General features: G+C 51.4%; 2 protein-coding genes across 6 annotated transcripts in view; one reads left to right on the plus strand and one right to left on the minus strand.

Moving 5' to 3' along the window:
• Positions 1–3,906: 3,906 nt before the first annotated feature.
• Positions 3,907–4,871, minus strand: OR2AT4 (olfactory receptor family 2 subfamily AT member 4; the record flags this gene model as incomplete). Its single annotated transcript, XM_081240700.1, is given in 2 exon segments — positions 3,907–4,229; positions 4,232–4,871. Coding segments are annotated over 2 exon segments (963 nt in total).
• A 13,208-nt stretch (positions 4,872–18,079) lies between these two features.
• SLCO2B1 (solute carrier organic anion transporter family member 2B1) overlaps positions 18,080–27,906 on the plus strand; it is a 51,571-nt gene continuing 41,744 nt past the window's right edge. For 2 of the 5 annotated variants that reach the window (XM_081238938.1, XM_081238939.1), the window contains exon 1: positions 20,630–20,730. In XM_081238938.1, the coding sequence (XP_081095064.1) occupies positions 20,694–20,730 (37 nt within the window). In that variant the 5' untranslated portion in view covers positions 20,630–20,693. Of the gene's footprint in view, positions 18,315–20,629; positions 20,731–26,272; positions 26,490–27,631; positions 27,715–27,906 lie in introns of those variants that run through there. The other 3 variants (XM_081238940.1, XM_081238941.1, XM_081238942.1) reach the window with 3 other exon arrangements.

Genomic DNA, 27,906 nt, shown 5'->3' on the forward strand with positions numbered 1-27,906 from the left:
ATGTCAAAGAGTGTTCTTCCTATGTTTTCCTCTAAGAGTTTTAAAGTGTCCGGTCTTACATTTAGGTCTCGAATCCATTTTGAGTTTATTTTTGTGTATGGTGTTACGGAGTGTTGTAATTTCATTCTTTTACATGTAGCTGTCCAGTTTTCTCAGCACCACTTATTGAAGAGACTGTCTTTTCTCCATTGTATATCCTTGCCTCCTTTGTCATAGATTAGTTGACCATAGGTGTGTGGGTTTACCTCTGGGCTTTCTATCTTGTTCCATTGATCTATGTTGCTGTTTTTGTGCCAGTACCATATTGTCTTGATTAATGTAGCTTTGTAGTATAGTCTGAAGTCAGGGAGTCTGATTCCTCCAGCTCTGTATTTTTCCCTCAAGATTGCTTTGGCTATTCGGGGTCTTTTGTGTCTCTATACAAATTTTAAGATTTTTTTGTTCTAGTTCCATAAAAAATGCCTTTGGTAATTTGATAGGGATTGCATTGAATCTGTAGATTGATTTGGGTAGTATAGTCATTTTCACAATATTGATTCTTCCAATCCAAGAACATGGTATATCTCTCCATTTGTTGGTATCATCTTTAATTTCTTTCATCAGTGTCTTATAGTTTTCTGCATACAGGACTTTTGTCTCCCTAGGTAGGTTTATTCCTAGGTATTTCATTCTTTTTGTTGCAATGGTAAATGGGAGTGTTTCCTTAATTTCTCTTTCAGATTTTTCATCATTAATGTATAGCAATGCAAGAGATTTCTGTGCATTAATTTTGTATCCTGCAACTTTACCAGATTCATTGATTAGCTCCAGTAGTTTCCTGGTGGCATCTTTAGGATTCTCTATGTATAGTATCATGTCATCTGCAAACAGTGAGAGTTTTACTTCTTCTTTTCCGATTTGTATTCCTTTATTTCTTTTTCTTCTCTGATTGCCATGGCTAGGACTTCCAAAACTATGTTGAATAATAGTGGTGAGAGTGGGCATCCTTGTCTTGTTCCTGATCTTAGAGGAAATGCTTTCAGTTTTTCACCATTGAGAATGATGTTTCCTGTGGGTTTGTAGTATATGACCTTTATTATGTTGAGGTAGCTTCCCTCTATACCCACTTTCTGGAGAGTTTTTATCATAAATGGGTGTTGAATTTTGTCATAAGCTTTTTCTGCATCTATTGAGATGATCATATGGTTTTTATTCTTCAATTTGTTAATATGGTGTATCACATTGATTGATTTGTGTATATTGAAGAATCCTTGCATCCCTGGGATAAATCCCACTTGATCATGGTGTATGATCCTTTTAATGTGTTGTTGGATTCTGTTTGCTAGTATTTTGTTGAGGATTTTTGCATCTATATTCATCAGTGATATTGGTCTGTAATTGTCTTTTTTTCTAGTATATTTGTCTGATTTTGGTATCAGGGTGATGGTGGCCTCATAGAATGAGTTTGGGAGTGTTCCTTCCTCCACAATTTCTTGGAACAGTTTGAGAAGGATGGGTGTTAGCTCTTCTCTAAATGTTTGATAGAATTCATCTGTGAAGCCATCTGGTCCTGGACTTTTGTTTGTTGGAAGATTTTTAATCACAGTTTCAATTTCATTACTTGTGATTGGTCTGTTCATATTTTCTATCTCTTCCTGTTTCAGTCTTGGAAGGTTATACCTTTTTAAGAATTTGTCCATTTCTTCCAGGTTGTGCATTTTATTGGCATACAGTTGCTTGTAGTAGTCTCTTAGGATGCTTTGTATTTCTGCCATGTCTGTTGTAACTTCTTCTTTTTCATTTCTAATTTTATTTATTTGAGTCCTCTCCCTCTTTTTCCTGATGTGCCTGGCTAATTGTTTATCAATTTTGCTTATCTTCTCAGAGAACCAGCTTTTACTTTTATTGATCTTTGCTATTATTTTCTTTGTTTCTATTTCATTTATTCCTGCTCTGATCTTTATCATTTCTTTCCTTCTGCTAACTTTGGGTTTTGTTTGTTCTTCTTTCTCTAGTTCCTTTAGGTGTAAGGTTAGATTATTTATTTGAGATTTTTCTTGTTTCTTGAGGTAGGGTTGTATAAACTATAAACTTCCCTCTTAGAACTGCTTTTGCTGCATCCCATAGGTTTTGAGAGGATTTAGGACATGTCACCTTGGCCAAAGCCTTCCCATGGGAAAGGACGTAGTGAAACATGATTTTTTGAAAATGACTCTAGGGGTTTGGTTTGTATTATCTAGCAATAGACAGAGGAGAGGCTGCCTGCATATATTCTATTTCCCAGGGGACTAGTGATGTTCATCCCCTGCAGGAGAAGATACAACTTTCATGGGCTCTCGTAGTCTCTAGATGCCAAACAGCTGGCTTCACCAGGTACTACTGTCAACAGGTGGCATCTAAGCTTAGACTGATTAGTACCCAGTAGTTGGTTTTTTCTGCTTATAAAGTTACTCTCTTGCTCCCTTTCCCCCCAGAAGGAAAGCAACAACGGCCATTATGCCTCTATCTTAGGGTATACATATGTGAGTTGTTAGCAGCCAACACTCAGCTGCCAGAGGGAAGACCACTAACTGTGTCTACTATAGCCTATCCTTTGAAACTCTCGGATTCATTCACTTTTCACGAGTTCACTCCATTTGGACATAGGGTTTCCAGGATTCTGATTAGTCACAGTTTCAAGGGAAATGTCTAAGAGAAGGATTAGTTGGATTAACGACTGCCCTCACTGCTGCAGTCTGTCCTAAGGCTGCAAGTGACACTTCATCATCCCTCTCCTCTGCCACCCATTCTAGATTCCCTTCCCCTTTCCCTTCACATTCAGTCACTTCAGTGGGTCTAGATGGATTCCCTCCTAGCATGACCCAGACCCTCATCCCTGACAGTTCTGAGCCCCTGGTTACTCTGTCTCATCAAGCTATAGTTGCTTTAATTGTCCACTAAGAGTTAAAGTTGGCAGAAACCAGAAATGCTCACTTGCCTGAGTGCTGACCTCCCAGCCCCCATTATGTAAGAGTGGCTTTACTTCCTCCTGAAGATCACGGTCAGTCGCCCTTCTAAACATGGTAACTCCTTTTTCTGACTGCTGACCTGCTTGCACAGTGGGTTTAAAATGACCAGGCAGAAGCTGTAGCTTTAAATTTAGTGAGATTTACTGTGTCTCCTGGTGAATCCGACTGCTTAATCCACAGAGGCCAGAATCGTCAGGACTGGAAGTACAAATTCCCCCAAATAGGTCACTGTGGGTAATGGGGGGTGGAGCCACTCTAACTTCCACCCACTGGTTCTTGGCAGGAAGCCTCACTTTTTAATGGGCATCCAACCTGAAAATGGATCCATCCCACTGGATGGGAACATGGACCCTATTACCGCTCCCTGACTGGAGCAGCTAGTGGTTTTCTTATGCAATCATTTCCAGCCTCCCACCCATCTATATTGCTGATACATGAGTATTTGCTAACAAACAAGTGATACCAATGCCAAAAATATAAAAACTTACAGGAGAAAATTTTAACATTCAACCAAATGCTAACTTCTTGGCTCCCACAGCCCCCTTTGCCTCTCTCTGTCTTAGCACCTTATATTATTTCTCTGGGTCTGACTCCCCAGTTAAACTATGGATACCTCGAGGGCAGCAACTATGTCTGGCTTATTTCTGTCTCTAGCAGTCCTAGTAAAGAGTTTAAATATAAATGATTGGATGATCAAATTTTATTCATCACATTAATGACTGATGAAAACTGTGAAAACCAATTATTCTATAGCACCAGTGGGAAGACCTCTTGATCCAGTATTTGAGGACCGGGTTTTCGCTGTCTGCTCAACTGAAAGAAGTCAATTTGAGTTGCTGTAATTCATTTAAAAATATTTACTGTGTTTATTCTGTGCTGGGCTCTGTCATTGGTGTCCAGGGAGCTGAATTATTTGCATCTAAGGATCAAGGGTCCCAGAATTCCCTGGGCCCTGGGGACATGGCATCTTGGTGATGGCTGCTTTGACATCCTTGTTCCTCAGCGTGTTGATGAGAGCGTTGAGGACAGGTGTGAGAATAGCATGCACCATGTTGCCCGTGATGTGGAAGTTGAGGGGTAGGTCAGCCCTGTAGGCCATGTAGGCTATGACAATGGATGAGTAGTAGGTGCCAACCAGGAGGTGGGAGCTGCAGGTGGAGAAGGCTTTTGAGCATCCTTCTCGGGGGCTGATGAGAAGCACAGAGGCCAGGATGTGGGCATAGGAGAGAAGCACCAGGAAAAGGGAAGAAGGGACACCACCATGGCGATGCAGAAGCCCATAAAGGTCTGGGACGTGGTGTCAGAGCAGGAGGCCTGGACCACAGCCAAGTGGTCACAGAAGCAGTGGTAGATGTGAACAGTGTTGTCAAAAGCCATGTGGAAGGTCTGCACCACTGCTGGGATGGGCAGAAGGAGGGCAGTGAGCCAGGCACCGGCTGCCAGTGCAGCACTGGTCTGTGGGGTCATGAGGGCAGGGTAGTGCAGTGGGCAGCAGATAGCCACATAGCAGTCATAGGACATGACCACCAGGATGAAGGCTTCAGAGCAGTTAAGGCCATGGAATAGGTACATCTGCAGGAAGCAAGCAGAGAAGCTGAGGTACTGGTCCCCAAGCAAGAATAGGGACAGCATCTTGGGGACAGTGGTTGTAGTAGAGAGGACGTGCACGGCTGAGAGGTTGATCAGGAGGAAGTACATGGGTTTGTGGAGGCTGGGCTCTGCCACCACAGACACCAGGATCAGCTCATTTCCCACCAGAATGAGCAGAGAGATTAAGAGGAAAATCAAGAAGACAAGGAGGAAGAGGGATTCAAGCAGAGAGGGGATGCCCACCAGGTAGAAGACAGGTGAGGAGTCCTTTGATCCATTACAGGTGGCTTCCATAGTGGGTCAGGGCTGGTTATTTGCAGACAGACACTGGAAACATCAGTACATATCTGGAAACCAGAACAACCAGGGAAATTTTAACTAGAACATGCATCTTTTTGTTTCCAACCATGGATCTCAATCCTAACTGTTTCTTTGTGCCTGGAATTTCATTGCACAACTAAGATGCTCAGGATAGTGAGTTGTCTAATGAGCAATGGTTAAAAAGCTGGTCCTGTGTGGTGGGCAAGAGGGGTGAACATAAACACCTGAAGGGCTGTCAAGGGACAGGTACAACACTTACAAAGAACTGGGGCCAGTGTTAGCAGCTCCAGGGACCCAGAGAGCCCCACATATGGAATAAGTTTCTTACAATTAGAACTATCCCATAAGGCAAAAGACTGGCTTGAGAATGAGTGAATTCCTTATAACTAGAGGTAGCAAAGCTGGGGTCTTTTGAGCTGAAATGGTGCACAGGAGGTTTAATATTTAGATAGGAGCTAGATTAAAAACCCTTAAGCAACCTTCTGACCCTAGATCCATTGGTTCTTTAAAAAAAAAAAAAGTAACATAAATGAACTACATCCATCAGATTGTGGAGGATTCCCTTTCTATGATATCTTATTGATAGGAAGAGCTGCTTCCCCCAAGGGCTGCTACAGAATGCAGTCTGCTTCAGCCAAGAACAGCTCCCCTTTCTGTGCAGCTGCTGCTGGGACTCTGTCTCAGTCTAACCTGGGTCCTTGTATCCTGTCTATTTGTCATATCCAGAGACCAATCATCCTGATTTGCCCAGAACTGCCTGGTTTTAGCACTGCAAGTCCCATGTCCCAGGAAATCCCTTAGTCCCCAGCAAACTGAGATGTCAGTCACCTTGTGAGGGCAGAGGCATTGTATATGCCTTTGGTAGAAGGAGTCATTTCCCGAAAGGAATCCAAGTGGAAGATAGATTCTCCCCCTGGTGGGAAAAAACAAACTCCAGGGCACTTCCTGGGTCACTCCATGGTCTTCCCCCTCCTGGCTGCTGCAGCTCAGCAGGTGTCACTGTTAAGCCACTTCATGCCCACTGCTCTGGGCCTCAGTTCAGAGGGCATCACAGAGAACTGAAAAGTCTCAGAGCCAGTGTCAGGAGAGAAGACCAAGCACTCTTCAGAGAGTAACTCCGCTCCCAGGAGGCTGTTGAAGAAGGTTACTATGCATGCACGGCAGCCCAAGACCCCCGAAGTGAGACTTTCCAACCCCCAGAACTGAGCTGAGGGAAGTGTTGACTCGCCCTTCACCTTGACTAAGTGATCCAGGGCCAGGTTATGTTGATGTTCAGATCACTGCCTCCCTGCCCCAGGGACCCCTGGAGCAGATCCACTTGGTTTTCCAGGACCACCTCCAGCTTCTCCCTATTCTAACAAACACTTCCCACGCCACAGAATATGTAAGCGTGGAAATGGCCTGCAGATAGTTGAGTCCCTGACCCTTTCTTGCATAGATGAAAAGTCAGGCCGGGGAATTCCCTGGTGGTCCAGTGGTTAGGACTCTGAGCTTCCATTTCACGGGGCACGGGTTCAATCCCTGGTTGAGGAACTAAGATCCCGGAAGCTGGGAGGCCAAAAAAAAAAAAAAAAAAGACAAGTCAGGCCGGGGTGGGAATGGGGAGCTGCCCCCAGGTCAACAGCTGGCCTGTACCAGACTTGGTCCTGGAAACCAGGCCTCAGGCTCTGGTCTTGGACTCTTTCCACCAAGCCAGGCCACCTGGAGGATTTGGAAGCTCTGGTTTCCACCTGGGGAAAAAATAGGCCAAAAGTTTTATTTTCCTCTCTCCATTTCTTAGGCTGATGTCAGAGACAGTTATGGATTTCTGTTTGGTTCTGAGGGTGTTTTCAAACAGTTTCAGATGGTCTGGTTACTAAATAGAGGCACTACAAGGCTAGAAAAAAAATGCTTTTTTCAAGAAATGACTTAAGGAAGAGGTGGACTGGGCACATCTCCATGGAAAGAAGTCATGACAATCAGGTCCCGTGTCCTGAGCAGAACGGTTGTATACCTGGTGCCTGGTAGTTGTGGGACAGATACACAATGGAATATTACTCAGCCATAAAAAGAAACAAAATTGAATTATTTGTAGTGAGGTGGATGGACCTAGAGTCTGTCATACAGAGTGAAGTAAGTCAGAAAGAGAAAGACAAATACCATATGCTAACACATATATATGGAATCTAAAAAAAAAAAAAAAAGGTTCTGAAGGATCTAGGGGCAGGACAGGAATAAAGACGCAGATGTAGAGAATGGACTTGAGGACACGGGGAGGGGGAAGGGTAAGCTGGGACGAAGTGAGAGAGTGGCAAAAAACAAAAAACAAAAAAACCCTACAACTACAGTTTCAGTAGTTGTGGCTCATGGGCTCTAGAGCACAGGCACCAGGCACCTGGTACCTGGCTCATAATAAACCCTCAACAAATAGTTTTTAAATAAATTAATTAATTAATGAAAGGGTTAACCTGTGTTAAACTGAACTTTTTCCCATAATGGACTAGTCAGCAGGGATTTTTCTTTTCTTTTCTTTTAACATGTAAATTGACAGAATGTACATTTCGGGGCAGCTGCTGCAATTCTGAGAAGCTGTTCCCTCCACTGGCTGGGCCCATGTAAGCAGGTTTTGCAAGGTCTGCAGGGCAATCACAGAACATCAGAGCCAGAAGCGTCCTTAAAAGCAAGCAATGTAGTCCAATCCCCACAGCCCTCCTCCCATTTTTCAAATAAAATAACTCAGAGAAGGGAGTGACTTGCTCAGTCAAGGTCACACAAGGAGCTGGAAGCCAGACTCCGGGCTCCCTGCCAGGTTTCCCAAGGGTCCCCCACGGGAGAGGCGCTGAAGCATCCCTGTCTGGCAGCCCACATCATTCTTGTATCCCTCACCAGCCTGAGGATTCCTTGGGGCTGGAGACTGACCCTGACTCCTTTCCTATAAAACCAGGATCTCAGTGTGGCCCAGCGCCTGGCTTCTTCGTGTTTCCACAGAGCTGTCCTGACCACCTCAGGGCTTTCCTTCCAGCATTCCTGCGGAATCAAACACTTCACCCTGTGGAAAGCTTCTGGTCCTGCTCCCCTATTGTTGCCGATAAGGAGGAAGAGGCTCAGAGAGGGGCTATGCCTGGCCAAAGTCACACAGCTAGTGAATAAGCAGCCAGCCTGCAATGCTCTAAATTGGGGCAGAAAAATTTTAGCCCATCTCCCTTCTCGTAGGGCCCCTCTCATAGTGGGGTGACGGTCCCTAATTGCCTGTTCCCTTAAACTGTGCCCTTCCAGAACCCTGTCCCTCCTTGGGCTCTGACAGGCTCTGGGCACTTCCTTTGCAGCCTTCATGCCTACATAAGGGGGGGCTCAGCTCACCTGTGACCCAGGCCCCTCCAGCTGCCCCTTCCTCTCCCCAAGCCAGCGCTGCCTCAGTGGGGAGGACAGGTTGGGGCTGAGACTGGTTCCATTAAACCCCCAGGCCCTCCTGTCCCTAACCTGCTGGGTCCTCTCCCCTGAGGTCCCTTTCTAACAGGGCCTTGTGTAATGCTTTTCTGAGGACTCCCAAGTGGTTGGTTAGCAGCTACCACTGGGCTTGGCTGATATTAGAACAACAAGATTAATAGTCCTCACTGGGGCACAGAACTCTCTGGTCTATGGAGGTTTTCCCACTTATTGAGCAACAGTTCACAGCCCCACGTGACAGGTAAGGAAACCAAGGCTCAGAGGTGAAAGGAATTGCCCAGGTCACACAGCAGGCCGAGGACAAGGCAGGATGGAGGTCTCAGATTTGCTAACTCTCAGTCTAGCCTCTGAGCCAACCAACCACACAAATGAGACAAAGGTTGTGAAAAATCTCTATATAATTGTAAAGTGCTGTGCTGTTGGCCAGGGGATGGGGGTGTGGGGACGCTTCAAGTGTTTTGAAGCTAGAGGAACAAGTGTGACAGAGCAGAGAGCCACTCAGCTTCCCAAATCTTCACTCCCTCTCACTCGCTTGCCCTCTCTTACTCTCACTGTTTCTTAGATGCCTTATTACTCCAAGTCCAACCTCCTCCAGGGAGCCTTCCATGATTTATCTTCCTCCAGCTCCCAGGGCTCTTGCTCTCCTCTGGATTAACCAGGCTGACTGCCTATGCCGTCCGCTTTAAAGATTAGGAGGGGACTTCTCTGGTGGTGCAATGGTTAAGAATCTGCCTGCCAATGCAGGGGACATGGGTTCAAGCCCTGGTCCAGGAGGATCCCACATGCCGCAGAGCAACTAAGCCCGTGCGCCACAACTACTGAGCCTGTGCTCTAGAGCCTGCGAGCCACAACTACTAAGCCTGTGTGCCACAACTACTGAAGCCCACGTGCCTAGAGCCCATGCTCCGCAACAAGAGAAGCCACTACAATGAGAAGCCCGCGAACTGCAACGAAGAGTCACCCCTGCTCGCTGCAACTAGAGGAAGCCCGTGCACAGCAACGAAGACCCAGCGCAACCAAAAATAAATATAAAATAATAAATGAATTTAAAAAAAACAAAGATTAGGAGAACTGAAGTTCATCATTCATTCCACATTGAATGAAGCTGGCTTCGTGAAGCTGGCTTCGTGCTGGGTGCCAGCAGAGAGGGAGAGGAGGAAGGGATGGTCAAAGAGGAGGAGAAGTGGATCTTCTGAGCCCAGGGTCTGGACTACTAGTAGGAGAGAAGGAAGTTTAAAAGAGAGAGAGAGAGAGAGAGAAAGGCAAGATTGCAGATTTAGTGGTGCAGGGGTAGGGGGGCAAATTTCACTTAAGACAAAAGTGGCAGGAGAATTTCGTGAAGAGGCTGGGATTGCAGGGGAGTTTGTTCTCCATCGAATGGGTCTGAGAGGCCATATAGTGGATATGTGCTCAGATCCTGGTGCCAGACCAGTTTGGGTTCAAGCCTGGCTGGGAGCTCTCTGAGACTCTGTTTCTGCTTCTGTAGAACAGGGGTTTGTTTACTGAGTGCAAGCTCTGTGCTAGAGCGGCGCAGGTTGAGAAGAGGTGAAGGGTGCCAGCAGGTGTCAGAAGCGTCTTCTACCCAGGTTACACAACCCTGTCCCTCTCTCCTGGGACCGTGGGGAGGCCCATAACATTTCCAGTCCAGGTCTCACCCACCTGAGAAAGTGGGGAGGTCCAGAAATGTCTCTAGGAGGAGTCCGTGTATCTCAGGAACATTTCTGAGCTCAGAACAGAAGACAGCCTGGCCCTCTAAATTCCGCCCGAGTGCAGGCCAGCTGCCTAAGCCACTCTGCCCTGGAAAGCCGTCAGTGACGCTCTGTCTCTCTCCGTCTCACCCCTGCTGCCCCTCACCTTCACTGGTGTCAGGCTCCCACAGATGCGAGAGGCTGGAAAAGGAAGGTGCCAAGGAGGAAAGGGAAGTTATAAATACGTCCAAGGAGAGACTGGGCTGCCTCCTGGTGTGGGCGGGAGGCCCCTGGAACTCTGGAGAGGAGAGTCCAGAATCAGGGACCACTACGGGGGGCCTCCAGCATGCTCATCACTGTCACCGTCCTTCCTGCCACCAGGAGGCAGTGTGGCATCAGCTTTGGGGGCCAAACGCACTTGGGTTCAAATCCCAGCTCCTCCATTTGGGCAATGACGGCACTTCTCTCTGCCTTTGTCTCCCCTTTGTGAATCGGGGTAACAGTGCCAGCAATATTGGCTGGAATGAAGGTTTAGTGAGACACGCCAGGTGAGAGTTCTTTGCAAACTGTGAAGTGCTGTGAAGAAGTTTTCTATACCATCACCACCATAGCCACTGAGAAGTTACCCCCTGGATGTCTTCCCCTCTGAGGTTTTTCATCCTGGAAGGCTGGAAGCAGAGGACCTGGCTGAGGAAAGTTCCCTGGGGGTATGAGCAGTCTGTTTAATACTCACTGATGAAGGTCATGTAGAGAAGTAGGATATTATCCTGACCACATCCATGTTCTTTCAGGAACCCAGTCAAAGGTGCTATACTCAGTGCTCAACTCTGTATAAAACCTCATGGCTAGGGGCTTCCCTGGTGGCGCAGTGGTTGAGAGTCCGCCTGCCGATGCAGGGGACACGGGTTCGTGCCCCGGTCCGGGAGGATCCCATATGCCGTGGAGCGGTCGGGCCCATGCGCCATGGCTGCTGAGTCTGCGCGTCCGGAGCCTGTGCTCCGCGGCGGGAGAGACCACAACAGTGAGAGGCCCGCGTACCGCAAAAAAAAAAAAAAAAAAAAAAAAAACCTCATGGCTTAGTGACTGATGGACAGATGACTGAGTCCTCAAACTAGTCCTTTGGGACAGTTAAGTGCCAAGGTTAGGGACATGAGCTCTGGGACCAGATAGTCTAGGTTAAACACTGGTCTGCCTTTTACCTGCTGTGTAACCTTGGGCAAGTCTCCTAACCTCTCTGTGCCACCGCTTTCTCCCCAGGTGAGGGCACTTGTGGTCCTGTCTGGTGTACCTGTGCACTGCTGGGCCAGCCTCCTATGGTGAGGGGGTCATGGTATCCGCCACGTCAGAACTCAACCTGCACTGCTTTCACAGGCCCCTCAGGTAGGGGACTTGTGGTCAGTGGTCACCTCTGAGGTACCCCGGTACTGCTGAGACAGCCTCCTCTGGTGAAGGGGCTTGTGCTGATGGTCACAACTGAGGTACACGTGCACTGTTGTCACAGCCTCCTCAGGGGAGGGGGCTGTAGTATCTGCCATGTCACAGGTACACGTGAAACGCTGCGAAAGCTTCCTCAGGTGCGGGGAAGTGCAGTGATGGTTCATGTCTCACCACATGCCTCTGGCCTGTGGAGCTGTGACATCACTGCATGTGCATCTCAGACCTGACCACTCACTGCACGACACTAACCTGTGCAGGGTAGGCCATGTAAGGTTATCACAGGTAGTTGGCAACATTGACTAAGTTAATACAAGTAAAGTATTTTGAATGGTGCTTGGCCTATAATGAATGTCAGTCATAATTATTGCATTCATTTTATAGTCAAGGACACTGAGCCTTAGAAAAATGAAGTAACTGTCCGGTGCCACATAGCTCGTCGTTTGCTGAGCTCAGGGCCAAGGGACTCCAAAGAGTGGATTGGTTTGCTTATGCTGAACTGCCTTCTTCCCTTGTGGCTATTTCTAGAGGATAGTTGATATTTCTCACTCAAGAGACAGGAGTCCCCAACCTAAGGACCCTTAGGAGGAGATTCTGTGGCCCTCTAGGCTCCCAGTCTGGGCCCACCTCTGATTCAGACATCACCATGAAACCCGCTTGCTGGAGAGATCCACCCCTGCCCTTGCCAGAGACCAGGCCTGCCCCACATGGGACACCTCAGGCCTGGTCTCTCCCTTCCCTGAGGAAGACACATCTATGTTCCACTCAGAGAACAGAAAAAAAGAGGGGACAGGCATTTTAATAAGGACAGCACCCCTTCATTGGTGAGAGAATTTTACACAGGAGTGCCAGAAACAGTTGGAGTGAGTGAATCTAGGAAACACGTGTGCAGAGTGGAGGGGGGTGGGTGTGCTTGGGGTGGAACATGAGAAGGAGAGAACCAAGCAAACTGTAGACTGACAATGCTCCAAATAGACAGCACTGAGGAAAACAGCTTAGCCTGTTCCAGCCCCTCCTGAGCGACTTAGAACAGAGAAAAGTTGGGTGTCCTACCCTGGCCCAGACGGGACCCTACCACCAGTCAGAACCCTCCTTGCCTGTACAGTTGTCACTGGAGCACCAACCTGGTCAAGAAGCAGCTGCCCGTGTTCAATCTGCTTCCTGCCTTCTCCATCTCCAGGCTCATAACCCCATCGGGTGAGGAAGTGACTCATCTTCCTAGGTGAAGCATGAGGCGTGCTTCCTCAGCAGCTGTCATAAACTCTGCCCGAGTCACAGAAATGAATCCTGGGCAGTGAAGGCCCTGGATGTCTATAGATAACCCCTGCAGTCCTGCCACACTTGCTTTCCCCCAGAGAACAAAATAGTAGTAATGTTTGTTGAGTACCTATTAACTACCTACCAGGCACTGTGCAAAGTACATCCACTCATTAGCCCCATCCTGCAGATGAGAAAACAGAGGCATGAAGAATTAAGTAACACATGGGTATGAAGTTTCGGCTTGGGAAGATGAAGACGTTCTGGAGATGGATGGTGGTGATGGTTCCACAACAATGTGAATGTACTTAATGCCACTGAATCATATACTTAAAATGGTAAATTTCACATTTTGGATATTTCACATACACATTTTACATGTGTATTTCACATACACACCAAAACCCCCTACAAACAAGCAAATAATTAACACAGCTACCAAGTGGAGAAGCCAGTAGTCCTGCCCCAAAGCCTTGTTCTTGTACCTTTTCCCCTCCCTTGCAAGTGGAGATTCTGATCTGGCAGAAGACAGAGAGGTAGGGGGCACTCCATATCAGGCAGAGAGAGATGGGTTTATCCTGAGGGCGCTGGGGAGTGGGGTGGGAGCAGGGTTTGAAGAAGGGAGGGGCATGGTTAGATTTAAGGGCTGGAAAGTTCCCTCTCGCTCACAGGAAGATGGAGACCGGTGGTGGGGAGGAGGCTGGGACACTGCCCAGACCAGAGATGCTGGTGGCCAGGACCAGGGCAGTGACAGCAGGATGGGAAGAAGCGGGCTGGTTTGAGAGATGGATGTGGAGGAGAGGGAGAGAAGGGAGCAGGCGGTGACTGCTCTCACTGGGCTCCTTCTGGCCTGTCCATCTCAGCCTCCTCTGACAGTCATCCTTCCGGCCCCCTCCTCCTGGACTGGAGTCTTAAAGGAAGAGCCTGGGGCACCGACCTCCTCTCTGGCCCCCAGGGGGCAGTGTTACAAAGTCTGCAGGGCTTTGGGGCCCTTGCAGCCAGGGGCAGATGCTTGCTCCCCTTGGTCTCCACTCCCGGCCTCCGCTGCCCCCCTCCCCCATGTCCTCTCTCCCAGGAGCCAAATCATTAGTAACCGTGATCCCTCATGTCCCGCACTTGACACTTTACAAAAGCCGTGGTACATCCATTAGCTCGTGTGCCTTCCCCAAAGAAGGGGGGGTGGGCAGAGCAGAACGAGACCTACCCCCACCACTTTATAATAAGGAAACTGGGGACTAGGCAGGACATAGGACCTGACCAACGCCAGTGTGTTGGTGGCAGAGGAAGGGTTGGGAGCCACCGGCCAGCCAGTGCCCAGTCCGGACCCCGTGAGAGGGGACAGCCCGCGGCACCCACAGAACAACAGCTGTTAACAACTTGAGTGCCCTCTCACCTCAGAGGGCCTTCCCAGTAATTGAGTCCCATGGGGTTGTCAGTGAGGCCTCTGATTTACTTCTGTCGTATCCTCTGCTTCTAGAATTACAAGAGTCGTCGCCATTACCATCGCCACCATATTAATAATAATGGCTCATGTCTGCTCAGCTCTCAGACTTAGTAAGCGCTAATCCATCAACTCATCTGAGCCTTAGGACAGCCCTGGGAAGGTATGTCACAGACAAGGGCCCTGAGGATCAGAGACGGCAAGTGACCAGCATCAGATCACCCAGCTAGGTCTCCAGGGAGTTTACAGTCTCCTGGGAGAGCTACGCACATACAGAGTGACATGAGTGAGATGACTGCGTTGAGTGCAGCCCTGCCAGGAGGTTTCCCATCATCTCCACGGATGAGGATACTGAGTCTCAGAGATCTTCTTACTGGGTCAGGATTGAACCATCTGATGCCCATGCTCATGCCCTGTCTGGGCACAGGACTGCCACTTTCAGGGAGGAAAGTAGAGTTTTCAGCAGACACCTACCCGCCTGCAGACCCATGATTCTCCTCACCTAGTTGGGAAATTTGCTGCGTTCTGATCCAGGAGCCATGCCAACAAAGATGGGAAAGTCCTGAACCCTTGGCAGGAGGGGGTCTGTTTCTCATTCACGAGAGGGAGAAACTGAAGCCCACGGAGAGACTGGGACTTCCCCGTGGTCACGACCCAGCACAGCCTGCCTCTCTCCAGCCTCAGTCTCCCAATCTGAAAAAGGGAGAGGATGAATTAAGGGAGCTCCAGTTTCCTTCCTGCTCTGACCTTCTGAGTACCACGGGTCCATCCTTGCTGTCTTTGGCTCAGACCCCAGCCCCGGCTGTATCCTCCACATGTAGCCCTGGGCAAATCACATGGCCTCTCGGAGTGTCAGAGTCCTCATGGGTGAAGTAAGTATGCACTGCCTTCCTTGGGCAGATCTAATGAGCCATGCATGAGAGCGTGTCGGCACAGCTTGGGGTCTGACCCCCAGGCAGCATCTGGGGGTAGGGATGGCTGAGGCTCTGACCGAGGCCATTACTTGTCTGCCTGGCCGAGGGCCCATTTATAGATATCTGCTCTCTGGCTGCCAGACCAGAGGGAAGTAGCAGCAATGGTGCTGATGTGGCACTTTAGAGCCTTTTTCAGGAAGGAGCCTCAGGCCCCCCTCCCCTTCCCCCACTGCCCTGCCCCCCCCCACCTTCTGGGCATCCTCACAGTGAGCCTCAGAACAGTCCTGAGGGTGGGCCATTTGATTTCACCATCTCCATTTAACAGGTGAGAAGACTGAGGCCCAGAAAGGAGAAAGGATGTACTCCAAGTCCCACAGCAAGGCAGTTACAGAGCTGGGACCAGAATTGAGGTCTCGAGGCTGGAGCCCAGGACTCTCCCCTTGTACCCAAATTCCTCTTTTGCCTGGCTTGCAAAAAGGCATTTCCCCACGTGGGATGACTTAAAGAGGTAAAGGCTTGGGTTCTGTGAGTGGCTTGGGGTTTCAAAAGCAGCATCAGGGGCTTCCCTGGTGGTGCAGTGGTTGAGAGTCCGCCTGCCAATGCAGGGGACACGGGTTCGTGCCTCGGTCCAGGAAGATCCCACATGCCACGGAGTGGCTGGGCCCGTGAGCCATGGCCACTGAGCCTGCACGTCCGGAACCTGTGCTCCACAGCGGGAGAGGCCACAACAGTGAGAGACCTGCGTACCTCAAAAAAAAAAAGCAGCATCAGGCTCGACACAAGACACAGGAGTGTGCAAACATCATGGGGCCCTGGAAGCTGCAGAGCTCTGTAAACTGTGCCAGCCTTTGCCAACGGTATGGGACTCTAAAAATTAGACATCAAGCTTTGCAAGCTGTGGGAATCCACAGATGGTGTTGCGATCCACATACATCATGGGGCTCTGTAAAATGCACAGGGCTCAGCAAACATCACGCTGGCAAGTGACAAAGGTGGGGTGCAAACCAGGTTGGATGAACCTCAAGTTGGGGCCACCCAGAGTGGAACCTCACTGCAAGATTAACCCAAGAGCTATCTGAAGGCCTGTTAGCTTAACTCCCAGAGGTCCCAGGGATTGGACTTGTGCTCTAATTCCACAACTGAGTTCAGGAATATTCTTGGACCTGTGTCAGCCTGGGGAGGCTGAGGTGATACCTGAAGGATGCTCATGCCTGAGGTTACTGTATGTTCTGTGCCCTGTGGGGTGCTGTGCATTCTTTTACTCAAAGATTGGTGAAATGAACTTAGCCAGCCAAGCTGGTCCCAGCACCTTTCCATGTGCAGAACTTCTGCAGCCTCTGGGGCCAAGAAGGGGGCAAGTGAGACTCCGGAAAGTCGAAAGGACCCTTCCCTCTCTCGACCATGCACCTGCAATTTGGAGTCTGGAAGGCTGCACCTCTGCCAATCTCTGTGAGGACTCACAGTACTTGTCTGAAGGATTTAGAGAGAGAGAGAGCCAATTTGGTTTTCTCGAGCAGGATTGGGGTCTGGTTTTCTATCAACACAAGCCAACTGTTGACCTTTCCCTGGGTAGTAGTCCTGCATTCCCATTTCTGGTCTCTCAGAGACTCACTCACACTACGAGTATCTATCAAGGGCCTACTGTGTGTCAGGCCTATCTGCTATTATTTCAGATGCTCCTCCTTCCTTCTAGCATCCTATACAGCCACTGGGAACCAAGTGGGGCTGATGTGTGTCTCTCTGTCATTGCACCCCAAAAGCTGAACTCCAATCCCACATCCCTATATCATGGAAAAACTATTGGAACTGGGTCGGGTTCACTTCTGTATGTTGGATTTGGGGAAACCCAGAGGTTTTCCTCAGAAAATGCAGCCTGGGTAGAGGAAAAAGCCTGTCCTAGCATCAGAGGTTCAAGGCATGATTCCACAACCTACTAGCTAGCTAGGTGACTTCTGGGCAGTTACTGAGACTCAGTGCCTCATCTGTAAAATGGGAGAATAAGTACCTGGCCCACAAGGTCATTAGGAGGGCCAAACGGAAAGTGAAAGTGTGGAGCAAGGAGGAAGACCAGGTTCCTTGCCCTCTCACTGCCCTGTTCTGAGTCCCACCTCTGTCACTCCCTTCTCTGAGCTCCAGCCCGCAGGCTTGGATTCTTTTTCCGCTCACTGAACTTGCACAGTAGCCCTGTGAGTGAGGACTATTGTCCCTTCTTTATAGATGAGGCAGCTGACACTCAGAGAGGTGCAGGGACTTGCCTAAGGCCACTTGACTGGTGAATGACAAAGCTGAGACGGGACTCAGGTCTGTCTGGCTCCAAGGCCTCCATCCTCAGTCTTCAGTGCAGAAAACTCTGGGAATCTCATATGTCCTCTTCTTCTCTCCACCCTTCCTCCACTGAGATGGCCATACTCTTTGGAGCTGCTGCCATGAGTCCCTGCCCTCCCCCAGAGGCACTGGCCACTGTGATTCCCAATGGATAGAGTCTCTCCTTGCTCTGGATCTGAGGAGCTCAGAGAGGAGATAGGGGGTCAGTGAGAGGGGATGAGAGCTTGAGGGGGACAGAGGTTCAGTGAGGGAGGACAGTGGAGGAAAGTGGCTCTGTATGGGGCTCCTGGAGGGTGAAAAAAGTTCTGTAACTGGGACAAGAGCTTGGTGTGGGAGGAGGCTCAGAGCAAGAATGGGAATGCAGAGAGGAGACTGGAAAATCAGGACTGAATGACCTCAGGGCTGGGAGGGGCCACCCATCCACACTCCCTCTGCCCCTCACCTCTCCACTGCTGGTAGGAGAAAATATCCAAGCGAAATGTCAAGCCAAGAGGCTGTGAAGGAACAGGCTGAGGGGAGGCTAGTCAGCAGCCTCCTCCCATCAGCGGGGCTGGATCTAAACAAACCCATCCTCCTCCACAACTCTGGCCCTGGGCTGCCCCAGCCAGAGATCAGAGGGATTCAGAGAAAGAGACAGAGAGAAGGAACTAGCGACTAAGGGAGATAGGCACTTGGAGAGTGGGTTCAAGTTTGAGCAGGACTTCCTAACCCACTTGGAAGAGGTGGCTGCTGTCCACTGTGGCCCAAAAAGCATCGATCGACCCAGTGCCTGGAGTCCCCACGTTGGCGCATCCCTGCTGTGGTTCCCTGGCTGCTGTCTACAGAAGTCCCAGATAAGTTCTCACTCCCTCTCTCCCACTAAACTCCAGTCCTGAGATTGAAATAGTGGCTGAAGCTCACTGCACCCCAGAAATCATGGGACCCAGGATAGGTAAGTCTGGACAAAGTCAGAAAGAGGCATTGGGAGGGATTCTGGGCCCCACGTTCCCAGGGCGAACGGTGAGGCTGTGGGGGTAACTTGTGCGCACTGGGGTGGGGCAGGGGTTCGCAGTTCCCTACACTGAGCCAGACACATGGCCAGACCTAGTGAGGGTGTGTTGAATGAATGAGTGAATGACCAGAGGGGCAGGAAGGGACACTGTTTACTCAGCTGGAGGCAGGGCACCCAGCCTAACCTCCCTGATGAGACAGAGAAACCGAAAGGGCAATGGGAAGGGAGGCCCCTGGATGCTCTCCAAGCCCTGTTACCCCTTTGAAGTAGGCAAAGATAGAGACAGACAAAGCAGACAAAAACAGAGATAGAGAGAAGTATAGTCAGACACAGAGCAAGTCCAGAGATACTCAGAGTGAGACAAAGTCTGGGACAGAAGGCCAGAGACAGCAGGAGAAGACAAAGATCAACAGATGTCAGCTGGAGCAATGCAGGGACAGGGCAACCAGCTCAGAGAGAGGGCTGCGGAAGAGACCAGGAGAAATAAAGAGAAGCAGAGACAGTGAGAGAGAGAGAGAGAGAGAATCAGACAGAGACAGATCAGGAGAGAGACGGGCCTGCAGACAAAGAATCCGAAAGATCAGCACAGAAAAGAAACCGATTCAGAGAAAGGCCTGCACAGACCTACGTGTGTTTGGTGGTGGCGGGGCGGAAGGAAGCAGGAGGGGAGGTGTCTTGAAGTCTTGAGAAGCCAAGTCTGGAGCGTGCCCAAAGCACCATGTGGAGAGGGCGGCAGTTCTGGGAACAGAGCATCCTGCTGAGCTTCTTGGGCAGGAGGAGGAAGGTGGAAGAAATAAAGGGTCTTCAGATAGGGTGGCCCTCGGGCTGGACGCCCTGCAGCGATCACCTCTGGCCTTCTCCCAGCTGTCTGTGTGCCTCACACTCACTCAGGCAAGGCCGGACTTGAGTTGGGGAGTGAGGCACGAGGGCTTCCTGGGCCGAGCAGGCAGACGCGGCTGTGTTGCAGCCACAGCATGGAAGGGGGTGGGGGTGGGGGTGGATGCTTCCTCTGAGGCCCTCGCAGGGGAGATGACAATGAGGTCAGATGTGAGTGAGTTGATTTGGAGACAGGCCACTGACAAACCAAATTCCCAGTCAGCCTTGGCCTATTATGGGATCTGAGGGTTGGTGATCCTATGGGAAGAAACTAGTGACTTTGGCTGTACGGCACCTGTCCCCCAACTGTTATTCTGACCCCTGCAGGGCTCAGCTCTGGAATATTCTCTAGCTGGCCCTCCACTTCCCCCACACACAGCAGGAGGCTGACCCCAGCTTCTGCCCACTGAGCCACCCGAAGCCACCTCTGGCCTCTCTTCCTGAGCCCCAGTCTGAGCTATGGCCAGGCTTCCCCTATGCTCTCTTTCTGGTCTGAGGGATATGGGGATGCAGCTGGGGCAGGACACAGAGCCTGGAGCCTGGTAAGAAACCCACACACAGCTGGCCTGACGGAGAAGGGCCAGCAGTCCCAGCCAGGGGCAGACACCAGAGAGAAGAGTCAGGGTCAGACCTGGCCATCAGCCAAGTCCCAGCACCAACTCGCCACGTGCTTTTAGGCAACAGGCTGAGCTTCCCTGTCTATGGGGGAGACGCTGAAGAAAATGACCTCCCCGGACCATGCCCATTTTGTGATTCAGGGAAGCCGCTTTCCCACCTCTGCACCTTTGCTCAGCTTTACCTCCACCTGGAAGACACCTGCCCACATCCCATTCTCGTGAAATTTTTCCTGTTTTCTAACTCCTCCAAACACCTCCTCTTCCAGGAAGCCTTCCAGACTGATTCTCCCAGCTGGAAGTAACCTCTCTCCCATACGCTGTTTGACCCTCTCTTTGCAGTTCATCCTTCCTTGTTCCTGGTATTGTTTCTGTTGTTCTCTCCAGTCCTAGGTTCAAATGTGGGCCAACCCAGGGCAGGAAGGTGGGACAAGGGAAAGAACCAGGTTCAAATTGTAGCTCTGCCTTACTGGCTTTATGAGAATGCAGTGACATTCTCTCACCCTTTTTAATAAGTGAGGAAACACATGCTCAGAGAGGGCAAGTGACTCATCCAAGGTCACCCAGCAAGCAAGCTGCAGAGTCGGGGCAAGAACCAGGCCTGCCCCATGCCAAAGCCCTTTCCGTTCTGTGCCATTGCCCTCGGGGCTTTCTCTTCCCTTCACACACCCCACGCTGGTGAGTCTCCACCCACCTTGGGCACTTCTCCACTGGCTCCAGACAAAGCAAGCTGTTCTCTGGGAGCTTGTGACTGGGAAGTGGACAGGGGATTTATTCCTCCAGGCCGGGCCTGGTCCGATGCACCAGATCTCAGGCAGCTGGGAACCACATGGCGAGCTTGCCTAGACCCCACGATCGGATGCCAGGTATCCACTGCCCAGTCTGCTTCTGTCCCTGTCTGGGACTCACTTTCTCCATCTGTGCAGTAGATGGTAGGGGTCGGCCGAGGTGGTCACCTGGTCCCTTCCAGTGCTGAGAAGCTCAATTTCCTGCCTCTGGAGAGAGCAATGGAGCACAGGCCTCTTGGATGGGGCAGGCTTGGCTATCTCCAGGGTGCAAGTCTGGGCCTAGCCAGACCTTGGGGGTGGAGAGGAGGTAAACTTGGTTCCTGCTACCCATCATGGGCTGCAGCCCAGAGCCCTAAGCACTGATGCTTGGAGTGATGGAGAACAATGCCCGCCTCCCCAGACTGGGAGCTCCCTGGGAATGGGGTCTGGTTTGATCCATTCCTGAGGCCCCAGAACCTGGCCCAGGTGGGGCAGAGGTGGGGTATTGGGGAAGGCTCAGCGCAGAAGCTCTCTTCCGTCCCCCTCATGCCCCCAGCACCCCCTGCCCCATGACGGTCCTTCCCTCCCTCCAACCTGCTTTGAAAGCCTACTCTTAGTGAGGGCTGGAGACTCGTGATAAGGAGTGAGGTGGGGTACAGTGGAGCCCTCGGGGAGTAAACAGTAAAGCACAGAGAGTGACAAGCTGGGACTCTTGGCTGGGGGAAGCAGTGTGGCCTGGGCCAATGGGCACATGTCTCTGAGCCTCAGGCTCTGTGTTTTAGGCCTAAGGAGGCCGGCCTGGATTCCCTGTGGGCGCAGGGCTCAGGGCTCACCCTCCATCCCCCGGCCCTCATCACTATTTTTAGGGTCATCTTGGGTCTAGATGGGGTAGTCAGGGCTGGAATCGGGAATAGAAAGTCCCAGCATAGTGTCTCTGACCCAGCTTGGAAAACACCAGAAAGCAACAGCTGGAGGCCAGCAACATGCTATTGTCCTCCCAACAGACCACCCAAGGGTCCTGCTAGGAGGAATTTCCCAAAGATGACAGCCAAGCCCAAGGCCCAAGACTGCCCCACGCCCCGCAGCTTCCTGTCTTTGATTCTTCCCCTGCGGAACCCCTGTGGGACCACACGGGGAACTGAAGCCCTCAGGGGTCCCACACTCCCTCCACCCCACCCCAGGCTCATGCTGCAGCTCCCCGCTTTCCCAGACTCCCACACTCCACCCTTCTCTTCTCCCTCAGTCAGTTTAACTCAATTCAAGAATCATGTTTTTAAGCCTGGCTTGGCCTTGTAAGTTGAGAAGTGGTTTGCTGGGAAGGCAGGACACTCCAGGCTGAGGGTACAGCATGTACAAAGGCTGAGAGGCAGAAAAGAACAGGAAGAGTTTGGGGAATAGCAAGCATCTACTGGGGCCAGAGAAGAATGTTCACTAGGGTTGGCCTTGACCTCCTGGAGGCTGTGGCGTCCGTGCTGCAGATGGGGTCCTCAACTCACCATTGTTGAGGGTCACAGTGTACCAGGCAGGGCATTTTCCTTTAATCCTACCAAAAACGCTGTGTGCCAGAGAAGGCGGCTGAGGCTTAGAGAGGCTAAATAAACTGCCTAAGATCACAGCCACAATGTGGCAAAACAAATATTTGAATTCAAAGTCTTCTGTCCCAAAGGGTTTCAACAGGGATCCGATACGGTCCATCAGGACCCAGGAAAGGACAGCCTCTGCCCGGGGGAGTCCACTGGCTAATCAGGCAGATAAGAGGGGGACATAAATGATGCAGGAGGGTGACCAGCCTGGCATCCCAGAGAAAAGGCTGAGGGAACTGGACCAGGAGGGGCAGGGGAGGTTTGTGGAGGGAGAGAGAGCTGGCCTGGGCTGCAGGAGCTAGGCCGGGGAGCCTGCAGGCTGAGGGAGCCCAGGGCAATCTAGGAGGTAGGAAGGGCTGGAGGCGAGGGTTAGCCATGAGGCTGGCCTCCTCCTACCCACACACCTCCAGAGAGAGGTATCTGGACAAATGGATTGCCCAGTGTCTGCGGCTAGGAAGTCATCACAGCTCAGGCCGTGGCTGTGTGAGTGCTGGAGGTTGGTAGGTTTTCCAGAAACCTCCGGGATCCTTTGTGACACTGCACCATCCCCTCAACCTTGGCACCTGAACATGGTTCCAGGATGGGTTCCTCCTTTTGCTCTGTTCTCCTCAGTCGGGACATATGGTGGAGGTTTCTCACTCTCAAAGGCAAGTTTGCCCTCGTGTGGCTTCTGCTCCCTTCTCTCCACACATGCCTTCCAGACTGAGAACCAGACTGGCTCTGGCCCATGTCCTCTCATGGGCTGTCCTGGAGCCCACGATCTCCTAGGCGTCTTCCCCTGGGAGCCCCCCTGCCAGCCCAAACTCACACGTCCAAAGCTGAGCTCACTATCACCCTACAATCCTGCCTTAAATGGTGGTACACCCAGACCAAAAGCCTCACCTCTCCCCACTCCCCTGCCCCCAGAACTCCTTGGCCTCCTGCACTCCCCATCCACCTGCTTTTCCACCCAGTCCTGTCCATCCCATCTCCCCACTGTGGTCCATCAGCTCGTTACTCTATGTCCCCACTGCCACCACCTGGCCCAGACCCCATCATCGCTCGCTCCCCTGGACCCCAATACTGCATCCTCCCTGGTCCCGGCCCACAGCCTGACTTCTCCACTCTCTCCCAAGAGGCACGGAGGTCTTCATAGGAGACCAAATGAGACCTTATCACTGGGCTCAGGACGAAGCCCAGTCCTCCAGCCTGGCGTTCAAGGGTGGTCATAGCCTGGCCCCTCCAACCACTCCAGCCTCACCTCCCCACCTTGACCCCAGTGCTCCAGTCTTGCTGGACTATTCGTTCCCTGAGCAGTCTTTGCACGTTCATACTTCTGTCCTTTACTTTGATGTTTCCTCCCCCAGGAATCCTTCCAGACCCTTTAAATGTAGTCTAGGACCTCTTCACTATGTTTCTATAGTCTTGGAACTTCTTGTGTCACACAGTGAGCACATGTTGTGATTCTGTATTAGATGTTTGCCCTGCCATCACACAGACACACAGACACAGACACACACACACACACACACACCCTGGTAGCTCCCTGAGAGCGGGCACCTGGGCTGCTTGCTTCCAAGACCCCGGCCACCTGCCTTGTGGAGCTGTCAGTATGTGTGGAAACAATCTTCATTCTTACTCCTAGAACAAGCAGAGACAAGCTCCATCCCCACCGTGGTGACCCTGGGCAAGTCATGGCCTTTTCTGGTCTCACTGCCTCACCCTTCAAAGGGTTAACCCAGCCTTGGCTTCCTGTCCAGCAGACTCCTCAGGCCCAGGGTTGCTGTGGGTCACAGATGGGGAAGCCCACAGGCAGGTGAAAAGGATCCTGAAGCGGGCCAGGTGGGCCCAAAGAGGCTCTAACAGGGCAAGTTGCCACATGAAAGGCAAGCATCTTAGACCAGCTGAGTGTTTCCATATGGGAAGGTGGGCCCAGTGTTGCCAGATCTGCTAATCTTTCAAGAAAAAACAAAAACCGGGAGTTTTGTGTGAAATTTCCTGATTTTTTAAATGCTGGCAACTAACTTAAAAACACTCAGCGAGCCAGCATTGTACAAGCCAAATAAAAATGTCTAAGAGTCAGATGTGCCCCCAGGCAGGACTGCCATCCGCCCCGCACAACTCCAGAGGGTGCCGTTCACTTCACGGCGCACAGCTCACGCAGCTACACATGGGGCCTTTGGCCAGGGCCTCCCCGTTGTAACCTGTGCCCTGTATTATCTCTCTGCCAGTTCCTCTGACCACCCTGGCAAAGCGTGTGTGGTGGCAGGGGTAGGGGAGAGTCCTTTCCTTCTCTCGCACAGGGAAATCATCAGAAAAAAAAAAAATAAAGGTAGGGCTTCCCTGGTGGTGCAGTGGTTGAGGGTCCGCCTGCCGATGCAGGGGACACGGGTTCGTGCCCCGGTCCGGGAAAATCCCACATGCCGCGGAGCGGTTGGGCCCGTGAGCCATGGCCGCTGAGCCTGCGTGTCTGGAGCCTGTGCTCCGCAACGGAAGAGGCCACAGCAGTGAGAGGTCCGCGTACCGCAAAAAGTAAAAAATAAAAAAAAATAAACGTCTTGGAATGCAGCAGGTGAGGATGGAGAGGGGAGGGAAGACAAGGAGACAGCAGAGGGAGGCTTCCAGAGGGTTCTGTGCCTCTTCAGGGATCAAGAGGAGGTGAGAGACTACTGCTGGGGCTGAGTGTCCCACTGCAGGACAATAAGTTCTGAGGCCTGGTGGCCAGGTCTGGGGTTAGCTGCCTGGTGAGTCTGGGGCAAACACTGGCAAAACACACTGTGCAACATCTTGGAGTTAAAGGCTGTGATCTGTGTGACCCTCGTGCAGGCTTGAGAGGCAAGGCTCATTATTCCTATTTTGCAGAGGCTCAGAGAGGTCTAATTGCTGGCCCGAGGCCACACTGGGTCTGAGTGACCCTAGATCGTGCTCTCTCAGCTGAGGGACAGGCTGGAATGTTCTGGAGAAAAAGTGCCCTTTCCTTGTCCCTCCTTGGTCCAAGCCCTCTTCCTCCATCCTCAGGATATGAGAACTCTCCCAGGCTCTCTCGGCATTTCTCAGCCCGTCCCTCCTCAAAGTTCAAATCTGGGCCTTGGCTATGAGTCCTGAACTTTCACCATACTCAGGTCCCCTGGACTGAGGGCCACATGTCCTTCTCACCATATTTCTCTGTCCAGCCTTGCCCTGACAGTGCTCTCTGAGACCCTCAGAGGAGGGTGCTGACTGACCAATGAACTGACTGACTGACCAGCTAAAGAATCAGCTGGTAGAAAGGCCGACTGTCCCCATACAACCACCTTTGACAGTTAACTGGAGGGAAGCCAGGCCAGAATAAGAAATGGCTACATGGGGATTATTTTTCATAGGTTCTAAGGCCATCATTGGCAGCCACCATCTCATGGTTGCTGTTAGGGGCCCAGGTGTCAGACAGACCTGAGTTCCAGTCCAGGCTTTGCCATTTACCAGCCCCAGGACCTGGATAAGCCCCTTCCCCTCTCTGTGCTTCAGTTTCCTCATCCACAACATGGAGTCACAGCAGCTACCTCAATGGTTTGCTAGGAGGCTGGGTGAGTGTGCCCAGCCCAGCACATAGGGTGGCCCCAGGACAAACTCCTCCATCAGACCACTTCCTGTAAGGGTAGAAGGTGAGCCAGAGAGCTGGGTCTCCCAGCCCCCCGCCTGCCTGGCCCTTCAGGGTTGAGCTTTCTCCTGGTTCCCAAGTTCTAGATGTGGCAATGCTCCTTGCTGTCCCAAAGCAAGTATGAAGGCAGGCGGGGTGTTTGTACCTGACAGGGAAGAAAACATTGTTCACTGAGCACCTGCTATGCACTGTGTTGGTGCTGGTTCCCCACATGTTAGTGACACAACCTGTCAATAAGACAAAGTCTATTATTTACCGAGATAAGGGACACCACCACTTCTCAAAGCTTTGGCAGTATCTCAGAGTGGGGAGGAAAGGTCAATATTTGTTGAGAATTTGGAAGTTTGTTTTACAACCTGTTCTTCAGAATGGGGAGAGAGGTGGGTGAGGGAGGGCTGACCAGGATTGGGTAAGAATAGTGATACCACAGTCCAGGGTTTGCTGGTAGAAACAGCAAAGTGAGGATTTGGGGGGCAAAGATTCGAAGAATCTGAGGTGCACACCCTGTTGATGGTTTCCCTTGAAGAGTCGCTCCGTCTTTTCGGAAGTTCCTGTCATAAAAAATCAAGCCATTTGCTGGGGCTGCTCAGTCTAAGAAGAGTAAAAACTAAAAATGCTAATGAAGACAGTGGAATAGCAAAGTCAAGTTAATGTCATCGGTAAGGTGTGGTTTGGGGCCTCTAGTGTCCAGGCTGAATGTGGCGGGAGGGTCTGGTTCTCGGGGGGCGCTCTCGGCAGTGGGAAGTAGGGATTGCTGGCCCTGTGTTGAGGATGAGGAAGGAAAGGGGCCACTGGTCTAAGGGATTAAAACCAGCTGGGGGATTAAAACCTGGGCAACTGCCTCCACAGCTAGGGAGTGTGCACGGCGGGAAGGGGTCCAGGTTCTCAGGTCTTGTGGTTGACTGGGGCTTGGATGGGAAAGAGAGAGTTGATCCAGAGACGGAAAGATTGGAGCTGTCAGAGGGAGGTGTTAACGTGGAGGAACCAGGGGTGCGTGGAAGGAAATGGGTTCAGGTGGGCCTGTGGCCTCAGAGGTACTTGAAGATTATCAGGAGAGGGGAGAGCATTGGCCCTCAGGAGGCCTACTGTGTGCCAAGCCTGAGCCAGGCGCCCGAGATGCCTTACTTCCTTGAGTAGATGCTATATCCTCGCCTTACAGAGGAAACAGACTGAGAAAGATAAAGGGGCACATCCAGGTTCGCAGCCCCATATCTGCCTGAGATGTGCTGTTTATAGCTGGGAGGTAGCTGGAGTAGGCAGGCCCCTGAGCCTTTCCAGGAAAGAACAGGCAGGGAAAATCAGCCTTTCCTGTCAGGCTGCTCTCTGAACCTTGCCCCTCATCCCCCAGACTCAGATTCCTGGCCGTGGAGTGGGTATGGCCACAACCAGGGCCCCGTGCCTTGCAGGCATCTGGAGTCTCTGACTGAACTGAAGGTCTCTGGCTGACAGACTTTCGGGGCAACTTTCTGACTGGCTTTCTGAGCAGCTGCTCTACAGTGAGTGGGCAATTGACAGCCCGAACAGACAAGTCTCCTAAAGGACAGTGGAGTAGTGAACCAGTGACTTACCAGCTGATGGACATGAGTGCATGAGCAGCCACATGACCCACCAACAGGCACACAGGCCCCTTGCCTGCCAGCTCTGGAGCCACGGGCTGCTAGCCCTTGGAACCACCTGGCATACCTGGGTCCCCCAAAACTGGCTACCCAACTAGGAGAGGAAGAGCCTGGAATTTTTTCCTGGGACCTGGTTCTCTGCCTCTCTCCTTATTCCTACAGGCCAGCCCAGCTCATCCCACGTTCACTCCCTCAGCTGCCCTCTCTCCTGTCAGGACTGGCCCTTGAAAAAGCCTTCACAGGACAAGAAGGGGCTCAGAGACAGCAGGTGAGGTGAGGTGGACACACAGCCCTGGATTCAGGACCCTCCTTCCAGGGGGAGTTCTATCCCTTATCAGGGAGTCAGACTGTCTGCTGCCAGCCCCCCTGTAGAGGCCTCCAGCCCACAGGAAGGAGTCAAAGGGGACTGACAACCAATCTGACCAGCCCTGTTCAGTGACCGACTGACTGGTGGCTGCTC

Source organism: Mesoplodon bidens, assembly GCF_964165515.1.
Source record: "Mesoplodon bidens genome assembly, chromosome: 7".
NCBI lineage: Eukaryota > Metazoa > Chordata > Mammalia > Artiodactyla > Ziphiidae > Mesoplodon > Mesoplodon bidens.